This window comes from Thunnus thynnus, chromosome 12, assembly GCF_963924715.1.
Source record: "Thunnus thynnus chromosome 12, fThuThy2.1, whole genome shotgun sequence".
Classification (NCBI taxonomy): Eukaryota; Metazoa; Chordata; class Actinopteri; order Scombriformes; family Scombridae; genus Thunnus; species Thunnus thynnus.
Window position 1 is genome coordinate 22,227,628 of NC_089528.1, and position 27,160 is coordinate 22,254,787.

A 27,160-nucleotide genomic window follows, 5' to 3' on the forward strand; every position below is an offset into this window, starting at 1 on the left:
ACACACACACACACCCCTCCACTTTCCAATCCCCAATCACCTGCGCTCTTTGCCTGTCAATCTGTGCCAGAGCTTGGCCAGCCCTGACAGCCCTGTAATCTTTTTACCAATCAACCCTGTGCACTCCCCCTACTCAGATGTGTCCTACATGTGTGTGTGTGTTTTAGGCTTTACTCATCAGGGTCAGGCACAAGTCTGCTCTTAACAATTTGAGTCAAAAGATAATACAGCTAGACAAGATGTTAAAAGTTGCAATTATCATCAGCTGCTGTGCCATAAAGTTGGCTGAGAGACCAAAAGTAGCAGTTTTAAGTTTTAAAATAAGTTTAGTATTGATCAGATACAAACATGCCACTAGTGCTGCTGTTGCTATTGGAAATTTTCAGAGCTGCAGATGAATTAGCTGCCAAATACAAAAGTTTTTTGACTGCTGTTTAGGGGCCACTTCCACAAAAAAGCCACAAAATGCACCAATTTCAAGTATAAATTCCTCTGTTCTCCTCTTTTCTTCATTTACTCACAGTATTGCTGTAAATGTTTTTGTTTTTTGTAGTTTTCATTCATTTGATCTTTCCATAAAAAGAGATTGTAAATGTACTCATTATTCCTGTAAATGGTGAAATGATTCAAGCCTAACGTGCATGTTTCCATATTCTTAGTGTCACAGTGTGGTTTATGAGAAATAAATAAATAAAGTCCAATACTATGTGATGATATATATAGATAATATATACCATAATATATCCCTACAAAGCTAGCCTGAAAAGGTTGCACAAAACACTTTGATAATCCCTAATGGAAAGCTTGGTCATTGCAGCAGCCAAGAATAAAATATAAATGAAGGTACATTATTGCCTATGCTACTGCAGGAAAACAGAGTCTACTGGCTAAGAACAATAATCATCTATTGGAGGATTCATACCTAGAATCAGAGCTAGTCTTTGTGTTCTGTCCAGTGTGTGTCAGTACTGACCTGACACGTGTGGTGGTCTGGACCTTGGGCAGGTTGATGGTCATTTTGCCACCCTGAGCCTGATGTGTGCTGTAAATGGGCCTGGTCTTGATCAGGTCAGGGGCAGTGCGGATGGACACCTGCTGCTGCAGACCTCCTGCAATGTTGCCTCTGCTTGTCAGCACAAAAGAGTAGTCTGTGTCTGGCTGCAGCTGCGTGATCAGCTTCCTCTTCAGGTTTCCTTGCACCTCCACACTTTGCTGGTTATACAAGATCTGTAGGCACACAAGGGAAAACTTGTAGTTACAGTTAAAGTTACTATACATAAAAAAATGTATATCCTTCAGACAAATGCTCTCTCTCTCACACACAAGAGCACGCACATGGACAAAAGTAGTATGGTCCTAAGGGAGGCGCCCATCTCATCTGACACCTCAGCTCATGTGCTTCAGTGTCACACTTGCCCATTGGTGCATATCGAATAGTTTTTTTACACTTCAAATTGTCTTTGCTCCATTACCACGGGGTGGGAATTGATGTAATATAATTTTGACAGATTATTATACCTCATAAATGAGCATGAATCTGGCTTTTCATATATTTCCAGTGCAAAAAGTCACTGCATCACACCCTGGCGAAAGTATTACAGGTCTAATAGTGTTGCCCTGCAATACAAGTATATTACAAATATACTGTATGTACATTGTGTTGAAGTAACAATGAAGCTTTCCAGTGGAAAAAAAATCTTGTAATCACTGTTGTTTCATATTTTTTTAAGTTAAAGAATAGATATTTTACAATGCCTTATTGCAATCAATATTATCCAAGTATAATAGTTACTAGTATTAAAAAGTATTAGAGCTCATACAACCACTCAAAAACTTAGGTAAAGTGTTCATGGGGAATTTTTTTGATTTGATTGAGTAACCCGACTGGGAATTTTTTCAGGACTGCTGAGTCAACTTCCTGCTTGGCTGGCACTTACCTTGAAAGGCACTTGGGATTTGTAGTTCGGTGGTAAATCCCAGGTGAGGAGGACAGATGTTTTCATGACAGCTTTGACACCAAAGTTTAGGGTGGGGAAATCTAGGGTGGGAAAAATCCTTCCATTAACATCTCAAGTAATCATGACATCTTGTACAACACAAAATGTAATCTCTGTGCGTAATTAAATTTCACACAACTGTACAGCGAGTAAACCCCCTCAGTAAACAATGTGAACATATTGCACAGTGATACCTTATGACCAAACTTGACAAGCCACAGGGGGCTTCAAAGAACATCAACAATCTCATTCACGCTTGTTTACAGATCACATAAAAATAGCCTTCATCTCCCTAAGCCTGTTCCATTTATTACACCACGTTCACAACAACTACGTACACAACAGGCAGAGATCTCTGTGATTACCAGAAATGTATATAGCAGTGGGAGTGGCGCCATGTTTCTTAAAATAGGTATCACGCACAACCGGTTATAAATAAGAAATCTTATATTTATAAGATTATAAAATGCATGAGGAGGTACATTCTGGGTACGATTTAGATTTGTGTGTAATGGGAGGGAGGATGAGGAGGCATGGTAATGTGACTGTAGCGTGTAATGAGATTAGTACTCTATAAATCAATAAACACAGCGCTGTACTGTACTGAGTGGTAGATGAGAAAGACATGGCACTGATAAAGACATAAAAAGAGACAGTTATAGAGGGTTCAAAACAGAAGCAGGTGATACGGTGTTCACGCATGTGCTCACGTATGTTGTGGGTAAGGTTGTGTGTGTGTGTGTGTAGGTGTGTGTTAGTGTGTAATGTATCTGTGTAAGCCTAAAGGTGCCCATGTTTACATGTTCGTGTATTAAACCCTGATATGGTGTTTTCAAATCAAACACGCCCAATATGTTTTTGTATAAATGTCAGCCATGTGTCCTATCGGTTATCCTACCATTTGACATGGTCCTGCTCTGGATGCTGGGGCTGAGGGGTCCCCCGCCCTTGCTGGTGAAGGCCTGCACCCTGATGTCATAGGTGGTGTCAGGATTAAGGCCCTGGATAGTCATGTGCGTATCGGATGTGCGGTTGGTGCTGTTCTGCTGACTGTTGATGTCCCTGTACACCACCACGTAGTATACGATCTTGCCATTCCTTTCGGGCAGCTGCGGGGGCTCCCAAGTTAGCTGGGTGCTGGATTGGGTCAGTCCTGTGACTTGCAGGTTGAAGGGGAAGCCTGAGGGCACGTCTTCCGGGGTGCTGATCTCCTTTACGTAGGCCTCACCGATGCCTGCACGGTTACGGGCACTAAGGCGGAAGACGTAGGTGGCGCCTTTGTGCAACCCGGTGACAGTGTAGTGGTCGTCGGTCTTCCTCAGCTCGCGTGAGGTGTAGTTGTCGTCATCGGTACGCTTGTACTGCAGCTGGTAGCCCATCAGCTCACCCACCATTTCCTTTGGCGGCTGCCATTGTATCAGCGCTGTGTTGCCCATCGTGGTGCTGATCATCATAGTAGGCTTGCCCGGCACTGAAAAGATTGAAGTAGAGAGAAAAAGCATAAGTTGTGATGTAATTCTTCTAAATATACGGGATCTATTTCTAGCAATCCTGGGCGTTGAAGCTAACACATACTCTTGAATGCAGAAGACAAGGGTTATCAGTTTCAAGCCTTAAAGATGATAACACGGTGTTCCGTTTAAACAGATAGCACATATCCTATGTTTTACATGATAAACCTGATAAAACTGACTCTCACCTGCTCCGGTGGTGGTGATGACTTTAGCTTTACTACGAGCTCCATCTCCTTTTGTGGTGTATGCTGCTACAGTAACAGAGTAGGTGGTTTCAGACTGCAGTCCGCTAATGACGGCCTCCTGCAAAATGGAAAGATTATGAGGTCACAGGTTAAAAGGAATCAGAAAGTCTGAGCGACACTGCCTCAGGGCAAAAATAAAACAAAGAAAAACAACCCCACGAACACCTCTCACACAAGCTCCTACACCCTCAAAAAACACACAAAGCCAAAAGAAAATAAAAAATAAAAAAAATTAAACACCCTTCTCCATCCACTTGTAGCTTCTTGATCAATTTGCCTATAACAGGAAACAAAAAATTTGAAGCATTTAACAGAAAAAAAAAGTTTTGAAGGCACACAAACGGGACCAGGAACTTTTCTTAGTCAAGAAAAACTCCTGCGCCCAATTGTAAGGCACACGCTGAACCCATTAAACCAACAAACCAAACAAATGAACCAGAACATCACCAGTGTGTCAGTGTTCATGTCTGCTGCATGGATAAGCATGAGATTATACCCAGAGGAACTTAGGGTCATCATGAATCTGCAGATATTACACATTACATATTTACGTATTCATTCTTGGATAAAACTTTAATGTTTGTTATCTAATAAAATTAGATTCTTGGTTTCTTATTGTCCTCTGGATTCCTATGTTAGTTGGGCTGAATTTTAAATGTTCTCTACACAAAAACACAGACACACTAATGTGGTTGAATAAATCAGTAACTGAACAGTCAGGAACGAACAGACAGAAAAACAGCAACAATTGAATACGCTGTTATTGGTAACCTGCTGCAGTACTGGCACTCACTTCACCAGACTGCATCAGTCTGAGTAAAAACACACCCACACACGCTGAAATTAAACTCTCTGAGCTTGAACAAAGCCCGTACGTAAACAGACATACACACACTTGAATGCAAATACTCACCTAAGTATATATACTGTATAGACACATACATGGAGGTATGCATGCACGTACAGACACACCGTAAATGTGCATATGTAAAACGCACACAATGATACACGCAGACATGAGCACACACTCGATACCAAGAACAAATTAATGCCTGCGGCTTGAGCACACATGCTGGAGTTGTCTGTTTCTGATTGGGGCCACAGAGAGGACGAATACGCCAATGCCTACAAGCCTTCCTGCCGGAACTCCTTGCAAACTTCTCATACTCTTGGAATATTATACAGATTCGCCCTATTGCTGTTTCTCTAACTAATGAAGTTTTAATTTCCTAACCATAGAAGAACATTTAACAGTCTATATAGGCCAGCTCTGTTTGACAATGCTTTTTACTGCCCCTCTCTTTAAGGGACATTTGGTGCTCCCGTACTAGCCTTTAAGAGAGATGGGGGAAAAAATGCTAAATTACTGTATCGTAAAACCGTTTTAACTTTATGGAGGAAGTCTCATTACTTTAATCATACAAAATGGCTTTAACAGTCTCAGCAGTGGCAGCCGCAGAGATCTTTTTTCCCCCTATTCTAGCAAGGTCGAATTGGGTCTAGTAACACTTTTGAAACTCAGCAGAAAATAGAAAAAGCAAGGCTTCAAAGTTTCCTTCTGAGCAAATGCTTAGAGCAGCACCAAAGGGCATTACAGAGATTATCAAGTCGACTAGTTATAGAAATGGATTCTTCCCTACAAGTCTCCCTATACCACTGTCCTCACTCTGGTAAAAAAAAAATGCCAGGGGAAAAATGGGCAGCATTGTAAAAACAAATATATATATATATATATATATATATACATTTCATATTTTTTTTCCCAAAGCACAGCATTTGATGTATTCGGTTTTTTTGCATTACAAGATTCCATGAAAATTTAAACTGTTTTTTGTGAACAAGCCATGGGTCAACAAGACATGCTAATGTTTTTGCTGTTGACATCTGTCTGCGGCCAGTCACACTACATTAGTTACCTGGCACACAGACCACAATCGTCTAAACATGGCTGCTAAAGAAATAATAAAGATGTGTGAACAGATGTCTTCCTCTGACAGCGTCTCGCTCTGTGTCTGTCAGGTGTTAATCAACATATTAAGAGGAGAGGGAGAGGAGGCAAGCCTGACTCATGCCATGTGGGTGTAGCTGGAGGAATCTGGCCATGTGTGCTGCTGTTTAACTGAGCGTTATCACATAAATAAAATGATCTATGCACATCGTGCTACCTCATTTACAAAGTAAAAGACAAAACAAAAAAAATGTCCAGTTTTGATACATAAACAGATTAACAAAAAAACTCAGCATTCATCATCCAGTGGCCACTGGATTGATGAATCAGTTTGAAACCTATGTTTTTTGTCAGAGGAAACACTAAAATTGCTCAAATTAATTCTTTGATTCTTTCTTTTAAAGGCTATAAACCTTTCTTAAACAATTTCTTTGCCCTTGTTTGAATGCTGAAAACACTGTTTGTTATTCTGGCAGATTTCTATTGAATTTCCAACTAGAAACAGTAAGTGGCTCTGCATTTATGCTAGTGCAATATGACGTCTAGGAGGTAATAAGCCATAACAAAGGGCTGCATGACAGCCATGGAACAGTGAGCTGCCATCCAGGCAAATGAAAAGAACATGAAAGGCTGGTGGCAATCTTGGAGATGCGTGGTTCTGATAAAACACACAGCTCCTCCCCTCAGATAGACATGTCATCTGGAACAGTGGGGGAGACAGCAGGTTAGGCGAGCCTGATTAATGTCAGCATCACGCTGGGAAAGTGACACATAACCTTTGACTGCATTGTACGCTCAATGACGGGGGGGAGCACTGCATGCTCAGTGCGGTAAGTGCCTCAGATCACTCGCGAATGCCCAACTGTTACTATGAGTTTGTCTTATGGTAAAATGTTGAAGTATTAGACTAGTACACAATCATCAGTGGGAATAATCTTCATGCTTCGTGGTTGTAGTAGCACACACACATAAATATAAAACCCGGGGATCATTATGGCACACATCTCTTGCTGTGGTTATGATGGGGTTATGATATTTCAGAGGGATTCACACCGAGTGGATTACAGGCATGGCACACACAGAAACCAACACACACACACACACACACACACACACACACACACACACAACTCATAATCCAAACACAACACACACAACACCCCCAAACTGCAGAGGGGAGAAGAGTCTGCCCTGCAAGACAACCCAGCAGCACACATGAGGGTTACTCACATGCTCGGTGGACTCCTCAATATTCCACTGATGGGAGAGAAGACACAGGACACAGGGCGGGGAGAGAAATGAGTCAGAGACAACACAACAGGCATGGAAAAAAAGCGCTTGACTTTTTTTCGCTCAAAGACAGATGAATGTAGGTGTCAGGAGAGTCATGCAGTAGACAAAAAAAAAAAACAAAGGGAGATTGTGATGGAAGAGAAGTAAAAAAGGGAGGACAACTTGAGTGGAATGAAACATATTGTGTAACCACGTTGAGCAATATTTGTGAAATTCGTTATTGCTTATGATGCACTGCCTTGTGTCTCATTTGTCTATGAATCACATAAAAACATCTCACTTCCTCTTAATCACAGGACACCTTTATTCGGTATGATAACAATCTCACGGTGGACATCTCTGAAGCATTTCCCCTATCCTTACTGAAATGGAGGAAGAGCCTTTTATTCATTATATTTCAATATGTTTTCAAAATGTTCTCCTTGCTCGCTGTGCTTGGCCAAGTGATTCCTGGGGGAAGTGAAAGCCCATTTCGTGCTGCGGGGCTCCGTCGGTGCCGAGCGTGAAATCCTATTACCAGTGCCGCTATGCTAGCCTTGTGACATCAAACACCATCGATGCAGAACGCAACTGCTGGCGTTTACCAGCAACTTGCTCCACAGTTCAGCTACTGCAGAGGAGTTCACTGATGGGTGGCCTGGTTGACAAGGGGCAGGAGAGATGACACTGGTGGCACTGATGAGGGACAAAGTGGAGAACAGAGAGAAGGGGGGTGGGGGCTGAGGAAGTACAGTGTGTAAGGGTGGTGATGACAAGAGATTTTATTTGAACATTAGAGTGCATAACTACCGTAAGAGCTGCTGCTGGACTGGGAAACACTGGGGAGGTGAGGTGGTGGAGGCTGAAACTGAAATATGACAGGACTAGGGAAGGAGATGAAGGAACTGGTGTGGCCAGAAACTGTATTTAACCATCAAGAATTCTAGTTTATAAAATTTAGGTTCACCCAAATTACAAAAAAAACCCCACATTTTTCCACTGACATCCAGTGGTTGCTCTAGCCATGATAGTTTTGCCCAGGTTTAGAGAAATCCATCTCTGAGTCTTCTGTTGCCTCTTGAATTCGATGGAGGTAAATGGAATTTTGTTGGTTTTGCACATTAAAACATTCAGCAGCAATGTGACTTTTCAGTCTGTGAAGCTTATATTAGCTCAAGCAGTTATATATAATATTATTAAACCGTTAATCCAGGGAGGACCTCAACAAGAAGTAACTGCATCAATTTGTCTGATTTTCTGAATAAGCTTAGGATTTCACTTAGTGAATACCATGTAGACCACAAATATGTGTGTAGAATTTAATTTAGAAATGGACATCCCAATCACAATGTTGGTGAGAAAAATCACAATTAGATATTTTTCTCAAACTATTCAGTCATACAGGCAGATATCTCTAAACTTGAGCAAATAACAGAAAATCAAACAAAGCCAGAAAGCCTCACACACACTGCTGATTCATTGTACACTGGAGAAACGGTGTTCATCATCCTCCACTGACTGTTGACATATGAAAAGACGAAAGACCCAACTTCTCCGCCCTCCTCCCTGTGGATGGGTCTTTATCACCAGTTTACTCAAGCATGAGCTAGGCCTCTTATGGTCCCAGTTGCAACTGGTTGAGACACATGGTGCATCAAAAACTGCTGCCTCATGCTCCCCTGACGTAGCGGGGCACTAAAGAGTACCATTTAAGAACAGCTGCTACTTAACTCCATGAATAACAGTTTGCGACGTGCCTAATTGGTTAATTTGTTTACCGTCAACTCCACTCAGAATTTCAACAGAGCAGCGAACACATTAAGGTTCGCAAGAGTTCCTATCTCATCTTGGGCTTAATCCCTTTCTATCGCAACTGTTTTTGCTTTCTGCTTAAATCCATGGGAGAATTATAAATTATCTCCCATTTATATTTCAAATGCCAACGCAAGCTGAAAACACATCATTGCTGATAAGCGTCGTTTGTGGAAACGGAGCGGTATAATTTGCAGGCGGGTGAATGCAAATGTGATGACATGGGCTGAGATGTGTGGCTATAAAAATGGGAACGAGGGGGGGGGGAGCGAGTGATGTGGAAGAGAAGGAGCTGTCATGATTGATGGAGTGAAATGGGCTGAGGTGCTTCTTTTCTCTTTTTTTTTTTCAATTCCCATTCAACTCCAATCTGAGGCAGTGAAGGCCGTAGAGCCAGTGAAGCATTGCCTCGCTTGCTCGCACAAGCTTGCATGCTGAAATGCACACACAACACAAAAAACGCATGAGTGGTCAAACAAAATGAACCTGGAAAAGTAGTGCTGAATGAAGGCAAACTTGTGCAGAAAATGTATAGAACCACAGACAGTGGCTAATGCCTTCAAACTCAATCATGTCATTTTCTGTCAACTTTTATGGATGCGTATATGAAAAACATGAGCCTAGAGGTTGCTGCGAGTACATAGTGATGGAGCAGGCTTTGTGGTACAGAGTTGCCCACTCAGGTTCAGGCCACTTTCCCAACAGAAATATGGTTGGAATAAGGGTCGATAACATCACACTGTTAACATGGCCTCTGGTTTAAATTTAGCAGGGAAATGAGGGCGCTGTGTGGGCTCCTGCTTGAAAAGAAAAGAGGCGCTTAAACCGCCCACGCACAGGCAAGCTCTCCTAGCTCTCCTCCCAGCGTTACAGCTAACCCTGAGAGAGGGTGAAGAGGAGAGAAAGGGCCAGAGACAGAGAGAGAAAGAGAGACAAAGAGAAGGGGAGAGGTGATAGCGATTTTGACAGAATCTGCAATCCAATCAGTCGGTTTAGATATGTGATTGAAGTCTATGGTGAGGTTGTGGTATGTTGTGTGAGAGCCCTGGAAACTCTGGATTTTTCTTTTCTTCCTGGCAGGCTTACTCTGCATCTAATGCAGGTGAAAGGGTGGATATGGAATTGATTTCACAACACATTAAAAAAAAATCTTGAGAGAAACACTATGGGCTGTGCCAAGATAGAGGAAAATTATTTTTTTCCTTTTATTCATCACCAACTACAGGTGTGTGTTTGAGGGATTTGCATGAGTCTAAGATGAGTCATGAACTTTTCTCAGCCAGCTGGAACACCTACTACAAGGTTGATCTAAATGTGCGTGTTTGTTCATGTTATCTGCGTTGTTTTTTTCCACTTGTTGTTGGGATACGTGAATGGAAAGATGTGTGAGAAAAGGAGGGATTGTTCTAAAACCAGTTGGGTGAATGTGGACAAGGAAACGTCGGCTGACTGTGTGGTCTTTAACGACGTCTGGGCAGGTCTTTGCAGGTTGGCTACTCAGCGCTGCTCATAGAAAACAATCTGTTGAGATGACTCAATCAAGGGTAACCAACCTGCACACAAGGCTCTGGTAATTACTCAACCGGCTTCTTGGGCAGGAAGAGTGCAAAAAGAGGCCACAAGAAGAAGGGAGGGTAGTTGGAGGGGAGGTGAGGAGGAAAACATAGAAGGAGAAGGGAAATTCCTGCCAGAAAGGGGACAGCAAGTTTGAGAGGTGTCCTGGACACCAAACTGGAGCATGAGAGCTATTCTGAGCGCCAAATAGCAGTGTTTCTTTGTGTTTATTGTGTGAACCTGGCACAAATGAGGCATGGCGGGGAGTATTGTTTGCACAACAAGTAGGGTCATGTTCAGTTCAGTTTTCATAATGCAAAACAAAGTCCCGCTGAACACGTCGACATGAAGAAAACACTTCCAGGAAGACAAGCAGCCATCATGTTTTCCTTTTCTTCCAGACCAAACGATGCTGTCCTGGCTGTCAAGCACTCTAGTACACAGTCAGATAACAATGAACTGTCAGCAGCAGCTGCCAGAAACTACTGCTGTAAAACAAAGGTGTTGGACTGTGTTTGGGAGTTGAGGGCAGACTATTTGGCCAGGTGTAGAGACGTTGCCAGGTGACATCAGCCAAGGCCTCTCTTATACACTCTTATTCTGAGCTCTGTCTGACCAAAATGAATTTAATGTTAATTTCATACGTAGAAACGGCTGCAGAGTCCCATGTAAGATGGGCCAGTTGGGTGGCTTGACAACCACACAAAAATGACTCATTATGTATTTATCACAGAATGCCCTATTACAGAGTTCAGATCCACAAGCTTCTACTTGTACCTCTTGGGATGTATAGTAGCACATCTGTCATGTCACTTTTATTAGTTTATTGACCTTTCAGCATTATTACAGGTTCATGATGACATATGTATATATGTAGAACAATATATGTAGAACAAAAAAATTCAAATAGACTAAAAATTTTACATAGACTAAAATTTAAAATGTGCAATTATATTATCTCATATATATATATATATATCTAAAATCCATCATTTAGGAGTCTGCATATATAGGGGATTGGTGATCTCTTGTCACTCCAAGATGTCAATGTTTCCTCCACTGTAATGATAAGTCTGAAGACAGTGGGATATTTGCCAAAGCAAATGAAGTTTAATAGCGCCACTCAAGGGAACAGCAGTGTGCACTGCCTGGGAACTGAACCAGCAACCTGCTGGCCTCCCTAAATGCTGCTGCAAAGCATTTATCAGCAAACACTGCTAAGAGACACATGCAAGGCTGTTCGGATTTTTTGAGGTGTTCCTGCGGCCACGGAGCACTTACTTGCTCAAATTAGATGTTTTTGTTGGAGGCCATCAAGGGTGCAAGTGAATGCGTGTTCGCGCAAATGTTACTCGCGGCAAACAATCAGAGGGAGGCTCTTAAGATGGGCTCTCCTCTCCCAGAGAGAGGGAAAAAGTGAGAGTGGGGTTTCTGGTTTTAAGATATTCATGAATCTCTGAATCCCTCTTAAGGATTACAATCTCTCATCCATCTCATGGTGTCGCACGGCTTTGGGCGATTTGAAGCCGCTTGCATTAATGTGCAAAGGGCGGCATCAGGAAAATAACTCTAATTTATAAACATGGTAACAAGGCAGTGCATATGTATTACTGCTAAAAATCCAAAGAGAGGTGCATTGATTGCACTAAGCCCGATCCTGATGTAACACATAGAATATTTAATAGCTAATACTGTAGAATTAGAATGGATCTTGTTATGACAGCTAATCCGAAGCTGTAGGAGCAGGGTACCAATTTAGAGTCAAATGTCACATGTGGAGAAAGATGGAAAAAAAAGAGAGAGGTGGGGGGTTGCGGGTGGGATGCTACTGCAGTCGACAGAAAGAAAATTCCATGTGTGTCACCTGGCATGGGGGAAATGAAGTGTGAATTCAGAGAATGGAATAGAATAGGGGAGCAATGGAGAATGAACGTAATGGGAAATGAACATAAGAGACAGCTACAGACAGTGAAAGAGAGACAGAGAAAAAGTGGACATGAGTAAGGTATCACCCAGTACCTGTGCCTCTGGCAAAGCCACATCCATGATGTTAGGTTGGCCTCGAGGTTCACCGTTTTCGAGCCGGGAGAAGATGACTTGGTATCCTCGGATTTGGCCGTGCTGTTTTCCCTGCAGGGGTGGCTTCCAGGTGACCCGAATGGCTGTTGAGTTTATGGCTTCAACCTCCAGCTTCCTGGGAGGTGCTCCCGGCACTGGTATCCAGAAGAGAGAGGGAGGGAGGGAGGGAGGGAAGGCAGAATTCAAGACAGAAAGACAGAGACAATGAGAGAGAGGAAAGAGTCAAAAATGCTGAGCTAGTGATTTCCCTCAGTTCACTGTGTTTTGTGATGAGAAGCCAAAAACTATCAAAATAATGACTCCTGAGATTTTTATAGACTTGGGTGCTCCGCAGAAAGAAGTGATACTTGAATTGGCAATGAATTATAATCATGTCTTCTCACTTCAGACATTCTATGTCTACTGTGTCCCCAAAACACCCTATGCGGGACAGCATGTGGTCTAGTGATGTCTGTAATGCCCTTAATTTCGGTATCGGAATTAGCTGTGTTGCGGCAAACTTCAAACACATTAATTATAGACGACTCTCTCTAAGGAGCAGCCGCTCTCTATCACACTGCAAACAAAACGAAGAATGAGTGAGGAAGAAAGAGAGAAGAGCGATAGAATGGAGAGGGGGAGTTCTGCTCCATTTCTATTCCACAGAACAGAAGAAAGAAAACTGGAGGACATTTAAACAGTGAAAGAGGAGGAAAGTGGTGCAGATAGTGAGCCCAGGGTGATGAGCCTTAACCTGCCATAGATGTAAAGTTTTAAAGTTATAGAGAACAAGCTGGAAGGAGGAAAAAAGAGAAGGTGAACCCCTCTCCTACCACTACCACCTCATTAACTCATAGTTGATCAACAGGACACAGAGAAATGTGCAGTAGTAGTAGTAGTAGTAGTAATTGAAGAAAATAGTGACAGTCAACCCTAGACAACAGAGATGTGAAGAGTCTGAGAACACTCTGCTTCAGGGGAGGTGTCAACCTACCATCCTCTTTGGTTCTCATCCTCACTGGGGCACTCTCAGGGCCTGGGCCCACGTCAGTGTGTGCCCTCACCCACACCTGATACTCAGTCCACTTCTCCAGGCCCTCCAGCACATAGCTGGTGGCGTCTGCACCGATGCCCGTCACCTCATGCCGCTCCGTGTCCTCTCCAGCCAGGGCCTGGTAGCTGACTGTGTAGCGCACAATGGCGCCGTGGCGACTAGCGGCGGGCGGTGCCACCCAACTCACCTTGAGGCTGGTGGAGCTGAGGCTGACCAGATGTACCTCCTGAGGGGGGGCAGATGGGGCTGCAGGGGAAGGGGAGCACAACCACACGAATGGGGGCACGGATCAAGCAAACAAAAAAATAAACTAAAACACAAGCAAACATAAGGCAAAACCATGGAAGCTTTTGTAAAGTGGTCAATATAAAAATGAAAATGTAATATTTAAATTGGCAATGTAATATATTTTTAGGTTCCTGTCTACAATATGCTACAAAATCTGGCTCCATAGTTTCCCTGCTAATCTGCCACATTCATCTACAGAGAAGCTTTTTCTATATTTTTTCAAAGGAAATAAAAACTGTAAAGTGGCAGTAGCTTTTTTGATGAAAAAATAGTCCATTGAAATACAGTACTGGATTACAGCTTTTACATACTTGACATCAATGTCCAGCCAGGCTATTCCATGTTTTGGCTTTGTCCTCTTCCTTGTACTCAACCTTATACTGAAAGTCTATTTTTGAGTTACTTTCTGAGCTGGTGAGATTCATACATCATTTGCACAAATACTGTAGGTGACAAATTTAATGATATCACATTGCAGGCTTGAATATGACATTTTCATTTTTTATACTGGATTCAAAAAGCTTCCATACAAAACAGGATGCTACCTCCGGACTGAGAGATTGGCTGCAAAAATGCATTACCAGACTACTGTTGAAGCTGTGTTTGGTGCTGCATTTATGCGAGAGACCATGACACAGGGCGGGGTGAACAGAATATAAAATATATACCAAACTTTTACAAGGCAATGTTTTCATAAAGACATAATTTGTCCCTAACTGCTATCTCCGCTGCTTCTCCCAGTATGCATAAGGAGCAATAAACTGGCCATAGATGTGCGAGTGTGTGAATAAGTGCTTGACAGTGTTGACTGGTGTTTGCACGTTGATGCAAAAGCTCTGAGCTTAACAGTGTTTGTCAGACTCTGCTTAGAGCTGCAATTACAAGTCGTACTTTAAGTGAAAATTTAATAATCAATAACAGTTATGAACATTCTAGCCATTGTCAACATCTGGTTTGTAGCTGCTGCCCTGGAAAACAATCTTATTATGGTTATCAGATTAGACAAATCCATGTTGCTCTGTCATTAATCCTTTGCTTTGAATAGCTATAATGGAACCAGTAATTTTGCAGCTACATGTTTTTTGTCTTAAATCTGTTGGCCCAACAGGCTATCAATAAGAGTATTTTATATAATATTTAGTATCATCATGCCAGACTCTGTTATATTCTGTCCACCTCACCCTGTTATGTTTTATAATCACAAAGTCCTTTTGCATGTGTGCAGAATGTGAGGAAAAGTGAACAGCATATACAGCATAATGTGTCAATATGGAGTTGGTAATCTCAAGCTACACCTCTCCAGTCGGGAATAATATGATTACTGCAATAAAAATGATTACATCATTTACAACAGCCACAGTATAAAATACAAGTAAACTCTCAAGTCCAGATGTAAAAACATAAAACCAATAAACAACTTTAAAAAGGGGAACAAAAACAACACAGAAAAGAAACACAACAGCATTCATACATTTCATGCATCTAACTCAATCACAAATCTATTCAACTCTATAACAAAGGCCTCTTCAAAAAGGAGTAAAATGAACCAAGGAGAGAAAATTCAAAGCAAGGTGTTCTTACACAGCATGCCCATGAAATTTCCTTTTTAATAAGCAGAGCAATGAACAGTGAGCTCAAATATAATCCAATCAACTAATACCAGAACATGAAACTCCACCTTTTCAAAACATTGGGGCTCAACAAAAGAGAGGTGTGTCTCATCAAGTGATCTCTGATCCATAAGAGAGCGGTCAGAAAACTACAAAGACCTGACGACACCGAGTGTATTAAAAAAAAAAACAAAGGTAAAGACTGAATCAAAACAATGCAGATGATTTGGCGAATAAATTGTAATGTTGAGGTCCTGATGAAAAATCTGCTAGATCAAAGTCAAATTGGAACGCCACAGGAAATACATATGCCTCAGAGGCAAAAGAGAGCGAGACAAAGATAAGACAGATAAACAGAGCAAAGATAAAATTAGAGATGAGGACGATAAATTACCTCTATCTCTCCTTTTTTTCTAATGTAAAAGCCCAAGACATAATATTTTCACTGTGTACATTTAAGGTATATCCACATATGTTATTGAAGAGTTTGAGTTAATATGGAAAATTGGCATTTTGTGTGTATCACAACCGATCATAATTCAAAATATGGACATATTCTTCGTCATTAATGTCATTAATCATGTATGAAACACAAACACCATCAACATAAAAGTATTTATAAGAATTTGTTATCCAATATTCCCTTTTTGTTTAAAATCTTTTCAATTATCTTAACTTTTGTAATCTATATACTTTCCTATTCAGTTTTAGGTAAAGTAGAAAACAACTTTTACAGGCTATCAAGTCCTTTGCTGGGTGGTAGATTGGAAAATTAGACCTTACAAAAACAGCAGAAAAATATGAATATGGCTCAGTTATGTTCATTGCTCTGAATCTTTAAAAAAAAATGATATGAAACATTTGAATGCAGCACTAGAAAATGTCACACTTCCCCACTGTCTGCCTCAGAACCTTCCTTAGGCTGCAGCTTATTTCATGCACACTGCTTGAAATCCGACTTCTGTTCTCCAAATTCTTTGACCTTGTGTCTCCTACTGACAGGGGGCTCAAGAACACAGACTCATCGCCACTCGTGATCGTGACTGACACTTATATAACTCTGTGGTAGTCAAATGTGTTATCTATTCCGTGATTTTGTCTGTCCTAATGGATAAAGATTTCTAAAAGAGATATCCATGCTCTCTGTCCATTCTCTCTTGTATTCTTTTCTATTCTAATGGCGCACCCACAGTGATCCTGTAACGGAGTGGACATGCATTTTAATGTGGAACTTTACTGTCCACCTCACTTTGTTTTGGAAATTCTTTGACACATTTGAAAAGTTGCCTATTTAAAATGTACTAATATCATTTCCATATTTAAGAGAAAACCTTCTAAAGGCTACGGGCTAAATCATCTGTTGTCACCTAATCTGCAATGCATCTGTTGCAAAGCATCTGTTGTAAAGACAACACCTCACTGGCCCTGTGAATTGAAATGTACACTGACTCCAAGTAAAACACAATATGTACCATCTTTTTTTTTGTTTGTTTTTTTGTGCAAGATAAGTGATTCACATGAACACGCATGTGACACAGTACAAACAAGAGGGAGAACAAACAAACCAACTCAAACAAGACCAGGTTAAAACCAAGCAAATGGCTGGAGATTGTATGGTCAATGTGTGAAGTTGTGGCCAATTTGTTACAGGGATAGTCAGTGGTAGTGTCTGTAATGTGAATTCCTGGATATTAAATGTTAATCTGCAATTTTCTGTAGTGTTCCCATTAATTTGTTGTTAAAGTGTACTTAAGTAGCATATCACATGGCATGGTTAAGCAACATTTGAGTCAAAAAAAGGTTATGAATGCAGTTGCAAGAACAATACTTTCTACTCATATCTTGGGATGTTTGTTTTGAAAGATAACTTTAATTATAACTACTCTAATTATCTGTTAACTCCCCCTGCTCTTTCATCTGTTTCTATCCGCAGATGTCTGTAGACATATGGTCTCATCCATATGTTTACGTAGGATTAACATGCTAGGCTAACAGTCTGTCAGCTGTGTGACTTTATATCCGTGCTGTGACGTCTTTCAGAGCATATAAACACTGTAAACACACCTGTCACCTGCCCAGCACAGTCCTGTTAAACCGGAAACACCACAGCTACACCTTATTTTTATATAGTCTATGGACTTCACACAGCACAGCACGGCTATGCTAACGATACTAGCCATGCTGCCAAAAAACAAGATAACAACCACTCATGTACGAGTAATTTACGAACATTTGTGGCATTCATCAATTTTACTTTTTCTCTTTGGTACAAATTAAATTTTTGGTCTAGACCCGTCGCACGTGTCATGAATAGATTATCTCTGTCTGTCTTCACATGGGAGAAACACATGAACAACTGTTGTCACTCTTAAATTTGTTATTTTTTTTTGTACTGATTTCTGAAAGCAGGACTTGAAGCTGCGCCGTGTTTTGACTCTTTTCTGTGAATGAAACTCACCCACAAACGGAGTGGAATATGGAGCTTTATATGGCAATTTTAGGGACGTGGATTATTCCAGCGATCACACCTCATGAACAGGTGACATTCATCAGGCTGAAACGAGTGGAAGGACAAAGAGACGCCAGGGTGGTTCTGGGATGGTTCAGGTCAGGACAGCTGGGTCAGGGCAGAATTTTATTTTTCTTATTTTTCCCCTTATTTTTCTCATTTCTTTTTGTTTTACTTTGTTTGCTTGTGTTTTCCCTTTTTTTCTTTTTTTTATGATTCGTTGCTTTCTTTGCTCTCTCCTGCTTTATGCTGCTCCAGGCCTGTAGGGGTTTGCTGGTCTGTTGCAGGTCCGATACCCTTTAAAACAACCACAAGGAGAGGTCTGTTCAATTGGGTCTCTACACATAACATGAGCCCCCTGCGTGAGATGGTACAAGCTTGGTACCGCCACAGTAAAAATTCAGCAGTCAGCTGGCAAAGAGTGACATTTTGAGCGCTGGCATTGTAAAAGCACATAATGATATGAGGCAATATAACACAGCACAGCTCACAAATGTGGGAACAAGACACATTAAACGTACCTTTGACACTGAACACAGGGCCTGCCCTCAGATAGATGGACAGGAGTGTTAGTGTTGGTGACAGGGGGGAGGTGGTGGAAGTGTGAGGCTGACTGGGATGGCTGCACTGACAGCATTTTATGTTGTGCTGAAATTGACGTGGCATTCAAGTTGCCCACGCTGTCTGACTTAACCTCCATGTAACTCAACTTTGTCCTGCTCTGAAAATAATGACCTCAACCTGCATCAGCTGGTTGTGGGTGACTTTTTCTCTGTAAAATCACTGGTTAGTGGGCAGCGAGGAGATAAGACAGATGAGAGAGATAACATGAGAAAAAGATTGTCGACTTACTGGACTGGGCGGTGCGAGCTTCAATGGGCTGAGTGTAGACGCCTAAACCCATCTCAGAACGGGCTGCCAGTGAGAAACGGTATGAGGTGTCAGGCTTCAGACCATCCACAGCATAGGAGCCCGCTGGGTTGAAGGTCACATGGATCTGGAAGGTTCAGGATTAGACGGACATATGACATTGAATCAGAAAGAGTCACACAAGTCTTTCCATGTCTTGAGCTCTAGGACTCAATAGTGTTTGTTGTAGTGATTTGAGACTGAGAATCTTCAACTCTAAAGCCAAAACTGTTGTCTCAAACAGCATACAAAGTAGACAATACAACCACATTTGAGAGCAACTTGTTCCAAAAATAAGTTGTCCTCCAACTAGTGGTTCAGCAGAGTTGAATCAACGGCAACTACATCCAGAATCAGAACACAACAACTGTGCTGTTTTCTATTACAGTAAATCTTTCTTATTAGCTGGGGAGCTGACTGCATTACTACAACAACATTGCTTCAGCCGAGGCTTCCCATTCAGAGAAATTGCATCATAAAGAGCAATATTCATTTGTCTGCAATCTCACAGCGGAATATGAGAAAAGTGTCAAGTAGATAGATATAGATAGATAGACAGACAGACAGACAGACAGACAGACAGACAGACAGACAGATAGATAGATAGATATGGTCTGTAGCAGAGAAAAACAGGTCATAAAAAAGTAACAATGTTATGTTGTTATTCTAACCTTGTTGTCCGAGCCAGCCTCCCAGTACTGCAGCTCATACTTAGTGATGGGGTCCTGTACGGGCCACAGCCATGTTAGCACGATGCGGGTATCCAGCTCAGCTTCAGCTTCAAAGCTGGACGGCTGGGCAGGGACTGGGTAGAGAGGGGCAAGAGGACAGAGGTTAAAGGGGACATATTATACAAAGGGAGATTTCCATTTCTTTTTTTGATTACATAGCAGATCTAGGTGCTATAAAAATACTCTGAAAGTATCAAAATCAAGCAGGTAGCTCCCGGTCTGAAAAGTGAAGCCAATGTGGAAGTGCCTCAAACCTGCATTCATTCCAGCAGGGGGCGACTCCACTGGTTGCAAAAAGAAGTCCAATTATATGGAAGTCAATGAAATAATGCCCCTACTTCTAACTTGATTTATTACCTCAGTGAACACTTTCCTAATGAATTTATGGTCTTTGGTATTTCAAGTCTTCTTCAATACAGCATGATGTTCATTTTGTAAATTATGGTCCCATTTAGAGTGAAATTGACAACAAAGCAGCATATGCTTTAGGGCATGGCTACCTTGTGTTTGACAAGTCGCTACGATGGTGACAACGTTGATTACGTAACTTAACCATGACGTAACCCCATATTCACAGAGTGTAGCCAAAGCTGCCGCTATTTCACAGCGTGCTTTCAATTCATGAAAGTTAATTGTAACATTTTGGTTGCCTAAAAAAACTCTTGTTTAGTGGTTGGTCGTACTAAAAGACCCTTTACAGAGTTGGATGTTCAGTTTTTCCAGTAAGTATATTTTGTTTGAATGGTTTTAGCATTAGCATTAGCATTATCACAGTTAACCATAGACTATAAATGCACCGTGCTAACCAAGCTAGCAGCTAGCACTAGGGTCAGCTACATCCTCTCGTCCAAATATGGCCACCTCTGGATCCAAAAATCAAAGATGGCAACAGTCAAATCCAAGATGGCGATGGTCAAATCGCTAAACTCGAGGCTTCAAAACAGAAGTCCACAAACCAATGGGTGATGTCATGGTGACTAAATCCACATTTTTTTACAGTCTATGATCAAAACGCTCAGTGCACAGAGAAATGCGCCTCTTTAAAGAATGAAAACAGAGAGCTCACTACTAAAACTAAATGTTCTCCACAACTGTGTGGCAAACAGCCCTATTTTTTCACACATGCTTTAGATACATACAATACTTACATCAGCCACATAAAAAAATGGACGTTCTATGACAAGAACAATAATATCTTAGCTTTTATCTTGTCTAACACTATCTGTAAACATAATTAGAAACCCTCAAACAAGTGAGACAGGCGAAATGGTTTTTTTTTTCATGTGCACATGAACATTCACATATTAACAAACAAACAGAACCACACACAGCGGTTGGCTGCTCACCTCCCTGCTGGGTTTTGACTTGCAGGATGTCAGAGGGTGGCCCGTCGCCCACTGAGGTGAATCCCAGCACCCTGAGGCTGTAGGTGATATCAGGAGTCAGGCTTGAGATGGTGGTCAGGCTGCTGTCGTCTGTGTTATGTTTCTGCCAGGCGCTGAGTGGAGCTGTCAGGTCTGAGCTGTAGTAGACCCGGTATCCTCTGATTTGTCCGTTAGGTTCCTCGGGTGGCTCCCACTGGACCAGCATTGTGCTGGCACTCAGCATGCGTGCTTGGACGTGCAGAGGTGGTGAGGAGGGGGCCTGTTCACCTGTGCGCGTCTCCACAGGGTCGCTAGGCGGCCCACGGCCAATGTTGTTGACAGCCATGACACGAAACTCATACTCAGAGTAGGGGCTAAGTCCACCGATGCTGTAACGGGTGGTGGCCACACCCTCCACTTCCTGGAAGCCATTGTCTGATGCCTTGGCTTTGTACTGAATCATGTAGTAGGTGACAGGTTCTGGGTTCCCAGAGTCCCAGGTAAGAGTCACGCTTGTGGCTGTGGTCTCAGTTACAATGAGGGAGGTGGGGGGCTTTGGCAAGGCTGAAAAGGAAGAAGCAGGGTATTACGCTTTGATATCAGGGATAGACTACCAGGAGTCATAGGTAATTTGAGAAAAATTAGATATCATTTGATACCATAATTCTCAAAATGTAGGCACAATACAACTAAACTCAGCTCTTGTGGAGAAAAAAACATGACTGGTGTGTCTCATAGCACTGAAATGATTGTTTCATAAGTTAATACTTAAGAATACAGTCAGCAGCCATTATCTGTAAATTAATAGAAAATCTAGACTGAAATCTCAATTTTGTGTTTTATAACCTTCTTGGCCATTACTGACAATACAAGAAAATTGCAAAGTGGTTCCCATTGCGAGTGAGTGACAAATACAAACAAAACAGAGGGTCTTCATTATGGCTTCCTTGAAGACAGGGGTCTGTAATGCTTTGGTCCCTCTAAATGACTGTGACATTCTGTGTATCGATCAGGCGAGTAGAAAGTAGGATCAATACACTGATAAGAGAGGCTGCAATGGGTAGAACAACACACTTGCATAGCCAAATACACACAGGTAAGTAGAGCCACATTCACACAAACACTTGGATACAGAAAAAAAGGACTCACCAAAAATGTAAACACACACCTACAAGCCCTGACATTGACTCTTATTGACAAAGAGCCTGCAAACAGCAACCTTCATTTTTTTTTTATCTTTCAGTATCCACAAAAAACACAGGCCAAAGCACAGGGGCAACAAATATGTACAAGAAATTTTTGGAGGCCATTTGAAAGTTGTTTATTCTGTTTCATAACATTTAATTATCTGAATCTGTGGATGACTCAAATCAGGCCAGCATAACAATTGGCGTGAACAGCATAAGCTCTCACCTTTGACCGTGACCTGGGCTGTGGCTTGGATCATGCCGAGGGAGGAGATGGCCACGCAAGTGTAGTTGGCCGATTCACGGATGTTGGTGACCTCCAGCACGTTGCGTCCCATCGGCATCTCTTCCTCCTTGGTCAGCTCCACTTCGCCCATCATCCACTTGACATAAGGCATCGGCGAGCCCACCGCAACGCATGTCAGGTTGACGCTGCCGCCTGGCATCACCTCTTGGTTGGTGGGTGGAATGGAGAATCTGGGTGGGACTCTTCGCACTAACGGGATGAAGAGGAGGAGGAGAAAGAAGTGAATAGTTAGGATAAGTAAGGTGAATATGATAGTTTTTTTTGTGATTTGATGAATGGTCTTGCCCAATACAACACCAGAAGGCTAGAAGCTAACGCAGAAAAGCTACCAGAATGGAGGGCTGATCGCTTTTGTCCAAATGTGCAGGCGAGCACAATGGGAATAATAGGACTGTCACAAAATGGCTCGGGAAATTCACAAGAAAACTTTGAGGGGGTGTTTTATCCTCTTGCCTACAAAAGGGACTATAATCAAAAAATAGCTCAGTTTTGCTGGAGACTATGTCTGGCCCTCTTTTGTCAGAGTGTCAAATGGTGGCGAGAGTTGCATCATTGAGGGACCCTGTGGAGATGGCATTGTTTGATTTCTCCTCCCGCTCCCTCTCTCTGGCTCCTTCTGCTCAGCCTGTCTTTCTCACTCCCTCTCTCTCCCTCTCTTTGTGCAGTTCTGATATTCAGATAGGCTGACATTAAAAAGGGGTTCCCATGGAGACAAGAAGGGCCCGTTGACGTCGCCAGGGACAAGGCAAACACCGATGCAGAGGCTCCATGCAATACTGAAAAGCTGCCCCAGAATAAACAGGCAGCCAGCATTTACATATGACTTGTTTTCTATCTAAATAAAGATACACAACAAATTCCTGCCATATTTACACACTTTAGATCTTTTCCTGGTAACTTTCGGCAACCACGACAAACTTATCCACTGACAGTGCTACGTGAACATCCATCAGTGTCAAACCTGTTAAATTTATGACATGCTGAACATTACCATAGTATGAGCTGAATGTAAGGAGAAGGAGCTCTGACTTCTTTAACCTTGATAATGGAGAAAAAAAAAAGCCAAGCCAAACATTTAGATCCCCAGTGAGGACCCATTATTGCTATCCCACTACTGTTGGTCATATGTATTCAAAACACTACGTCATTAAACTATCCCTGCAGAATTTATACTGCTTGTTTCCCCTAATGCACTACAACATCTCTGTGTCTCTCTGGAAAAAAAATGACTGTAATTGCTCTCTTGCACCAGTCTCCATGAAAATGGATTTTCAAATGTGAGTCTCCCTCCACCTTTCCTTTCCCCCCATCCTTCACCCCTCCCTCCCCGATCTAATTTGAACCGGAACGTCGTTACAGCCATGCTTGTTAGTCCCCTCATTATGTGGTGAAATGGAAAAACACAAAAGCACCTTTTGAGATTCCAGTCAGGAAAGGACTGGTTCTCTGGACTGTGCTATAATAAGGGGGACCTGGTTCACACTCATCTGAATTTTCCCAAAATAATTGAGGTGCTGTTTATAGCCTGCTGCAGTTTTTTTTTAATCGATACAATCATGGAAGCTTATACTACTTGGCTCAATATCTCATAAAAATAATAATATCTCAGGTCCGAGCAACAAAATACACGTAATCATATGTATTTTGGAATTTGGTCTTTGGAGTTTGTTTAACACAATTTCCCAGATAAATCAAAACTTTGCAGGTCTTTCAAAAGTACTTGCCTTTTCAAAAGGGTGTGTGGCAAACAAAAAAATCAAGTACAGAGGTCAGCAAAGGTTTGGGCCAAAGTAAACATGACCATTTAATATTAAAAGTCTTTATGAAGAGCTTTTGAAAAGGTCTGAAAAGATTTACATCAAGCATAACATTTGCTCTCTGAGGTTCACGGTCATAGGGCTGATTTTTACATGCAAAGACTGGACAGGCCAAGTAGTGTTACCAGCCTGGGAACAGGACGAGGACGACATTCTCAAGCAAAGCATGCACAGGAGCTGAGGAAAGATATGGGAAAGGATCACAAGATTGAGTACGCTGGGGGAAGAAGATAAAGGAGGCACTTGGTCCAATTTTCTCGTATGAATGACTGAACATCTGATTTTCAGTATGACTAATGCACAACAGACCTTCCTTTGAGTATTTTGAGAAAGTGTGGGTATTCTACTTATGTTGGTGGCCACCTGTGTCTTCTCGCACAACTGTAACAGTCTCCAAATGCAGCTATTTTTCACAACATATGCTTATGAAAAAGAGAAACCTGCAAGAAGCGGGCCTAATGTAAGACCATTAAGCTCAAATTATCTGTTATTCTTTCATGAGTCCGTAGACTAAACAGTGCTAAGAGCAGTCAGTCAATGGGGCCTGTGTATATTGAACACTTAATGTTGTGAATAATTCATGGCGTGCGGTTAAGTTTGGAGAGGTGCTGTGGAACAAAATGACTAGAGGGCAGGTAATTGTTATCGATTCCCCTGAAGCCTCTCTCCTGTTGAGAGCGGCTTGGAGAGACGGGCTCCGGGACTCTATCAAAACCACAAAATAAGCCCTGTCTCCACTCTGCCTGCCTGCTTGCTGGATATCTATAAATTTAACTGCCTTGACAAAGTGCCCAAGGATAGCAGAACCTGTTCAGTCAATCAATATTTGAGCAAACTGGCACAGAGTCAGCGGGCTCCCAGGCTTCCTGGCAGCAGCACTGGGCTACCATGATGGCTGATCATCCCCCCTGTCAGCACACTGCCAGCTCATTCTTAAATATTCTATAGGTCAGCTCTTTGTGTGACAGTGTTTTGCAGATGGTACAAGTAAAGAAACCATTTCCAAAACATTAGATCTGTCTTAGACAATGACAATGTCATTATTCATTCACTTTAAAACAGACGCTCAGACTGTAAAACTGTGTTTGGATCAAGGGCCAAAAGTCATAAAATCCATTACTTGCATATATTTCTTAATGATTAGTTGTTATATAATAATGTCAGTAAAAGCAGATCAGATCCTTTTTCAAAAGTGTTTAAATTTCTCAAAAAGTCATGTAACTTTCTATGAGCTTTTTTTTTCCCTGCAGGGCCTCCTGCTGCAATATTTCACGAAGAAGGAGGGTTATCTCTCTTCTCATTAGGCTAACGTATGCCTATCACATCCTTCAGTCTCTAGGGTGCCCATGGCGGTAAAACAGACATAATCCCCTGAGAACAGCTTTGTCAGTTCTGATACCCATGTCCCTCAGCAGGGGGGCAGGGGTGTTGCTGCCTAAATACCTGACAAATCCGGTTGCCACCTGAATACCGAAGTAATCCATCACACACCTCTGATGGGCCTCCAGAGGCGGATGGAAAGTCTGAGGGTGAAAGCAGCTATAGTTTCTGGTGGATGTGGTTGACAGTGACAATATGGGTGCGGTTGGGAGGAATGCATGGCTACATAACAAAACAGAGATATAATAATGACTTAAACAAACTGCACGGGAGCTCCTTGTGTGTTTTGGCAAGGCTAAAAGAAACAAAATTCGGGGGAGTGGCACTGGAAGGCATGCAAGACCTATTCAGGGATTCATGCAAACAAGGACACGGCATTACACATTTACACTGTGGTAAATTAGGGAGTGTTATTATTAATATTTTTGTTTTTCAGGGAAGGGATATCAGTGTCTTCATCAGGAGGTCTGAAAGGGAAAGGGAGTTGACTCCACCTAAAATCTGTACCAAATTGAGAGGGAGGGGAATTAAAAGTGAAAATGACCAACCTTCACGCTGATCTGTTTTGTGGATGAAGTGATTTGATGGAGGTGAGCGATGGAATGAAGAGATACAAAGTGGAGAGGAAGACAACACAGTGAAACAGGACAGTGTTTCCGTAGACACAGTGGAGGTTAGTGACATGGCACAGCAAACACACAAAGGCAAAGTAATGCATACATACAGTATCAGGGAGGGAAACTCGCCTTTAACAGGGGTTCAGATTGTTTAGTTTAATTGGAATCTCATTCTCATATCTGTCTGTTAAACATAAGGCTACAGCCAGCAGCAGGTTAGCTTAGCTTAGCATAAGGTCTGGAAACAAAGGGAAAAGGCTAGCCTGACTCTGTCAGAAAGTAACACTGTCCACCTACCAGCACCTCTAACGCTCACTAATTAACATGTAAATTCTCGTTTGTTAAATCCATACATAAAATGAAGTGTAAAAACAACAAGTTGTAGTTTTTACTGGGGGTTATGTGTTGGACTACTTCTTGGCTGGGTGCAGTAAGTTCCTGGAGTCTACGCTTGTTGTTTGGCAACCTCACAGTGACAACAAGACTCCAAGGAAACTATAAAAGAAGGAAGGGTCATTACGTCAGTATAGCGACATTCTATTGCTCTGCTTGGTGCCAGACTTTGGTGCCAGTTCTATTGAAGCCTACGGGAGATACATGGAGAAGCACACTGAAACCCAACATATCTACGTCATGTGACCTTTGATGAAGAAATGCCTCTACCAAATGAAAGAACACACTTCAGGAAATACTGACTGATTTTTCCAAATGTGCGTATTTGTTTATTTGCTGTTGATCTCCAAATAGTATCCAAAGAAAAATGCTCACCATGGCAAATTAAAAAAAAATTGCAAGTGAAGTGTCCCTTTAAAATATTGAGTTTAGGATAAATAAATATTGTTAACAAAATCTGTATTCTTCATTCCTTCTTTCTTCCTTTTATTTTTCTGCAGAGGCTGCTTTACAATGATTGACAGGACAAATAATAGCTAATATTATGGGAATGTCTCATATTCAAATGAAAAGTTTACAAACCTCCACTGATTA

At 41.9% G+C, this 27,160-nt stretch overlaps 1 protein-coding gene across 1 annotated transcript in view; it reads right to left on the reverse strand.

The window, feature by feature from the left end:
• The window catches only part of LOC137193515 (receptor-type tyrosine-protein phosphatase F), a 184,315-nt gene that overhangs the window by 37,722 nt on the left and 119,433 nt on the right, over positions 1 to 27,160 (reverse strand). Inside the window, exons 7-17 of the mRNA XM_067604727.1 lie at positions 22,279 to 22,548; positions 20,848 to 21,429; positions 19,442 to 19,575; positions 18,714 to 18,858; positions 13,395 to 13,700; positions 12,362 to 12,555; positions 6,935 to 6,961; positions 3,697 to 3,814; positions 2,896 to 3,468; positions 1,938 to 2,038; positions 974 to 1,227 (exon numbers count right to left, since the gene is read on the reverse strand). Of these exons, the coding sequence (XP_067460828.1) occupies positions 974 to 1,227; positions 1,938 to 2,038; positions 2,896 to 3,468; positions 3,697 to 3,814; positions 6,935 to 6,961; positions 12,362 to 12,555; positions 13,395 to 13,700; positions 18,714 to 18,858; positions 19,442 to 19,575; positions 20,848 to 21,429; positions 22,279 to 22,548 (2,704 nt within the window). The remainder of the gene's footprint in view (positions 1 to 973; positions 1,228 to 1,937; positions 2,039 to 2,895; positions 3,469 to 3,696; positions 3,815 to 6,934; positions 6,962 to 12,361; positions 12,556 to 13,394; positions 13,701 to 18,713; positions 18,859 to 19,441; positions 19,576 to 20,847; positions 21,430 to 22,278; positions 22,549 to 27,160) is intronic.